General features: G+C 44.9%; 1 protein-coding gene and 1 long non-coding RNA gene across 2 annotated transcripts; one reads left to right on the top strand and one right to left on the bottom strand.

Moving 5' to 3' along the window:
• The first annotated feature begins 935 nt into the window (after nucleotides 1-935).
• Nucleotides 936-1,444, top strand: LOC123504005. The gene is made up of 2 exons (XR_006674676.1): nucleotides 936-1,196; nucleotides 1,305-1,444. It is a non-coding gene; the product is annotated as an uncharacterized LOC123504005 (long non-coding RNA).
• A 959-nt stretch (nucleotides 1,445-2,403) lies between these two features.
• On the bottom strand, nucleotides 2,404-3,303 carry LOC123504006 (protein NYNRIN-like). Its single transcript, XM_045254205.1, has one exon. It carries the CDS (start codon nucleotides 3,301-3,303, stop codon nucleotides 2,404-2,406), a length of 900 nt encoding a protein of 299 aa, XP_045110140.1.
• Nucleotides 3,304-5,159: the final 1,856 nt, after the last annotated feature.

A 5,159-nucleotide genomic window follows, 5' to 3' on the forward strand; every position in this document is an offset into this window, starting at 1 on the left:
ATTTCAATACATGGACAAAGATATGATGAAAAAAATTATTATGAATATGATACATCCTAAGTTGGAATATGCAGCAGTGGTGTGGTCACTGAGCTTGAAAAAAGATATGAGAAGATTAGAACAGATCCAGAGGTTGGCTATAAATAGGGTGTCAGAACTAAAGGACTTAACATATGATGAAAGGCTGAAGGAAATGAGACACCCAACCTCATAAGATAGAAGAGAACAAGTGTACAGTAAGCCCCCTTGCTTGGTGAATTAATTAGTCTGCCGAAACTACCACCAAATGCAAATTTCGCCAAGCACGATTTCTTTATACCATATAAATTGCCTAAAAAATGCTTCAATCAGTCTTTGATCATTTCCAAAATCCCTCTTTTGACTCCTAAAATACCATCTTTTGAGCTGAAATAAAATCTTTTGCCTTCACATATTAGAACACATGTACAAAGCAGACCAATAAACAATAAATAAAGCTTATAGTAAGACATGATAATTATAAAGGCTGTAACTCCGGCTTTTCCACCCGTTTTTCTTACCCATTTTCATCCTTGCTGCCACCACCATTGTCCTTACCCCACCGGTACCATCTGTTGCGCTGGTAGAGGCCATGTTGGCAGTAAATCGCCAGAATTCGTTCCCACGCTAGCAGAACAGAGGATAGCACAAACAAAATGGCTGAAGGGGACTCTAACATTGCGTTCTGATAGGTTTAGAGAGAGATCTGACGTCACTGGGGAGTTGCATAGTTCGCCATGCAGCTGCCAGGGACCGCCAAGTTTGAATTCAAATCGCCAAGTGTGCACTCAGAGGCCCGTGGCCATCCTACTGCCAAAAGTGAATTTCACCAAGCGCAGGCAAGCTGAGATTCGCCAAGTGTGGGAGCTTACTGTAGAAAATAATGAATGGCATTGAAAAGATAGACAAGGAAGACCAGGGCCGCGTTCCGTTGGGGACCGTATGGCGTACAGTATGGCATACTTCCCCCGAATCGGGGGGGACCAGCATACGGCTCGCCTTGCGGGAGCGTGCGGGACCTTGCGCTCCTCGGAGGTGAATGCTTGGCGGTGTCTGGCAACTATTGTTTATCAACAAACCGCAGACGTCCGCCGCTTCACCACTATATTATCAGTGTGGGGGATGTAAATGCTATTTTGACAGCTTATGCGACGTCACAGAACATCAAAAACAATGTGGTAAGTCTGTTATCCCTTGTAGAATGCTGGAATAAGGCAATATGACGAAAATATTAGTATTTATAGCAATAAAAGACGGTGTTATATGTGTCGCATTTCTTCACACAGCCTCTGAGGCAGAAGAGACAGCCTCTACCGCCATGGTAGCTGCTGCAGAGGCCCCTCCAGCACCTGTGGCTGCAGGGACAGTTTCCCTTTGCATTCGAAAGTGTTCTATAAGTCTTTCCCGGAGTAAAGAGGCACTATCATCTCTGCATAGTCCTTGACCCTCACAGGACTTGGCGGCCTATCATCTCCCTCTTCTCCTTGCCTTGGCAACCTCTCTTCTCCCTCTTCCTCTTGCCTCAGCAATATTTCCTCCTCTCGTGCTAAGAGGAGCTCTGCAGCGTCCAACAGAGGGTCTTCTGCGAGCTCTTGAGCGAGGAGAAGGAGAGCAGCTTGGACGGCCATCTTTGTCAACCATACCCGTATGGCTTACGCGTTCCCTTGCGTTCCATTGGGGGTTGCGGGGGGGGCAGCGTGTTAACTTCAACGGAACGCAGCCCAGAGGGCCGCGTTCCGTTGTGTTGGGAAGTGATAAGGGGTGCAGAGGGAAACGAAGCCGTGTGCAGTCCAGAACTGTATTTCGTGAATACGACCAGAGGCCTGTAAATCAGGTCATATATAAATAAGATGTTCTAACATAAGAAACTAAACATTAACAGTCCATACCAAAGATTAAGTTAAGTATAATAAATCCAACACAAACAACAACAAACACAACACAACACCAACAGTTATACCTAGACAAATGCACGCAATAACTAAACTAATAAACGATGTGTAACACAGTGACGTATCATAACACAGTAAGTACAAGGAATATCACAATATCACTAAAGTCATATACAATTACCCACAATGATACAAGTAAAAACGATATTCAGAACACTCTATAAATGCAAAGTAGAAATGCTCACCCAAATTCCAGAAGTAGGTAGGATAGACGGCGAACCAGAACTGAGGGAGGTCTAGTTTCACTGTGGTCAGGCAGGCAGTGACCTCTCGCCTGACGGCAGGTAAGTTGTAAGGTAGGAAAAACCCGAACACGTGCTCGAAACGAGCATGAACGAACCAAGCATGGTTCAAAAGGGTGTAATAAACCAGGTATAATCATCTAATAGTCCAACAAACACTACAACACTCCCCCCACAAGAACGGAGTGTACCTAGTAAGAACAATAGTCAGGGTGCTGTCGAAACCGAACCGTCCGTCCGCTGCGTGTAGTGTAAGGGGTGTTAGAAACAGAAGGAAGAGGGAAATCAGGGATGGCAATAGACTGCGTAGATACATCAACTGGAGGGGTAGGCTGTTTATTGACGCGCTCCTTTATATAAACCGGCTTGAGGCGGTCGATGGAGACCGAAGTGTTTCCCCGTGGAAGCTTGATAATGAAGTACTTAGGTGCACGCTGGAGAACCTCATAGGGGCCTGAGTAAGGCGCCTCTAAACTTTTGCGAATGCGGTCCACACGTAGCCAGACCTTCTGACAAGTGAGGAGATCCTTGGGCACATACGGGTGAGGTGTTGAGTGACAATCCCCAGATGCCAAGTCACTGAAGTCAATGGACTGCATCTCATTGATGAAAACCTGGATGGTGGCTAAATTCATCGAGCGAGACGCATCTCTATCAATCAGTGGCGAAGGATACATCATGTGGGCACCCGTCACAGCTGTAAATGGGGAATAACCTGAGATATTAGGCGTCAAACGGTAGCCAAGGAGAACTATAGGCAAGGCCAAATACCAATTGTCTTGTCTTGCCATGACTGCGGACTTCAAAGACCTGTGATGTCTCTCAATGATGCCATTTGCTTGTGGATGGTAGCTTGTCGTACGAACGTGATGAAAGCCGATCATTGACGAGAGCTCAGAGAACAGTTCACTCTCGAACTGGGCACCACGGTCAGTGACGACTTGCAGCGGAACTCCAAAACGAGATACCCAGCCGGCGACGAAGGCAACTGCAGTTGAGCTTGCAGTAATGTCGATGAGAGGAATGGCTTCAACCCATCTAGTTGCTCTGTCAATGCAAGTCAAAAGGTAGCGGTAGGGAAGAGGATACATGCAATTAGGTAGGGTAGCAGGAGGAAAAGGTCCGACAATGTCTATATGCACAGTCTGAAAACGGTCAGTAGGAGCAGAAATAGCAGAAACAGGAGATTTGGTGTGTTGCTGCACCTTAGCTCGTTAACAATTTAGACAATTTTTCACAAATTTTTAACGTCTTTACCTATATTTGGCCAAAAATATCTTTGTTTGACTAGTTTAGCAGTGGACTTATTACCAGGATGAGAAAGGTTATGCAAGGAATTGATAATATCAACTCTAAGAGAAGAAGGAACAAAAGGTCTGGGGGAATTAGTAGAAGTGTCACACCATAGATCTAAGTCAGGTGATAAAGAGTACCTTGTTAGTCTGTCTTTGTACGTCTCCAATTCCACTTCAGCATCCTGGGATCGAGCAATACTACGAAGGTCAAAAGCATCAACTGTAACTGCACAAACAGGACGTGAAAGGCAATCAGCTACAACGTTGTTGTCACCACGGATGTATTCTACAGAAGAAACATACTCAGAGATGAAAGACAACTGTCTCTGTTGGCGGTCAGATTTGGCAATAGACTTAAAGTGAAAAGCATTAACAACAGGTTTGTGGTCAAGGAAGAGAGTGACAGACTGTCCATCGATGAGAGTCTTAAAGTGGTGAACAGCCAAGTATGCAGCCAAAAGTTCCTTGTCATAGACTGAATAGTCCCGCTGAGTGTCAGAAAGCTTCTTAGAATAAAATCCCAGTGGCGCCGGTTGGCGATCAACCATTTGGTAGAGCGCTGCACCGACAACTAACTTGGAACTGTCTGTCACCAGCTGGTAGTGTGTCGAAGTTTGTGAGGGAAAGGCAAGAGTAGGACAGTTTGCTAAAGCTTGCTTCAACTTGTTGAAGGAGTCTTCGGATGCGTCTGTCCATGGTAATAGTCCGGAAGAAGGGTTATAGCGGAGGAGCTCTGTCACAGGGTAGGCAATCTCAGCAAAATTCTGAATCATAGCTCTAAAAAAATTAAGCATGCCCATGAAACGACGCAACCCAGTAGAAGTCTCAGGCAAAGGAAAATCAGAGATTGCAGCAATCCGGCAGGATGGTGGTCTAATACCTTGTGAACTAACCTCGTAACCGAGAAAAATGAGTTAAGACTTGAAAAACTCACATTTAGGCAAAGAAATCCGCAAATTTTGTCTAGCTAGGGTAGAAAGTACAAGCACATGTTCTTCCAGAGATTCACTGGCTATTAAGATGTCATCTAAATAGGTAAAACAGTTTTTAACATTAGCCAAAATCGTGTCTATAAAACGCTGGAATGTTGAGCCTGCATTTTTCAAACCAAAAGTCATATACAAAAACTCAAATAGTCCAAAGGGGTACAAATAGCAGTCTTGGGTATATCTAGTTCAGACACTGGAATTTGCAAGTACGCACGCTGAAGGTCTATCTTGGTAAACACCTTATCCTTCAGTGACATGGTGAGAGAGCGCAAATAAGGTATTGGGTACTTGTCATCGATAGTTACCTTGTTTAAGCCACGGTAATCACCACAAGGTCTCCAGGCACCGGGCTCCTTCTTTGGTACGAGGTGCAAAGGAGACGCCCAAGGAGAGTTAGAACGTCTTATGATCCCAACATTAAGTAGAAACTGAAATTCATCCTTAGCTGCTTTGAGCTTCTCACCAGTCAGAGGCCTGGTTTTGAACCAAATGGGAGGTGAATTACCTGTGTCTATGTGATGATGTATGTCTCTCTCAGTACGGTCAGTAGCTGACAACTGCAAAGGACAGGGAATTGAGAAAGAAGTGAAGCAACCCTAGTGTCTACCTCATCATAACTGACACAGTACGAGGAAATAGGAGAGTCTGACGTTTCAAGATGAA

The sequence above is a fragment of the Portunus trituberculatus genome, chromosome 15 (genome assembly GCF_017591435.1).
Source record: "Portunus trituberculatus isolate SZX2019 chromosome 15, ASM1759143v1, whole genome shotgun sequence".
Lineage (NCBI taxonomy): Eukaryota > Metazoa > Arthropoda > Malacostraca > Decapoda > Portunidae > Portunus > Portunus trituberculatus.

What these genes read in the sequence shown, in the direction of transcription:
- LOC123504006 (XM_045254205.1), bottom strand. Translation starts at nt 3,303, where the DNA reads ATGTATCCTCTTCCCTACCGCTACCTTTTGACTTGCATTGACAGAGCA.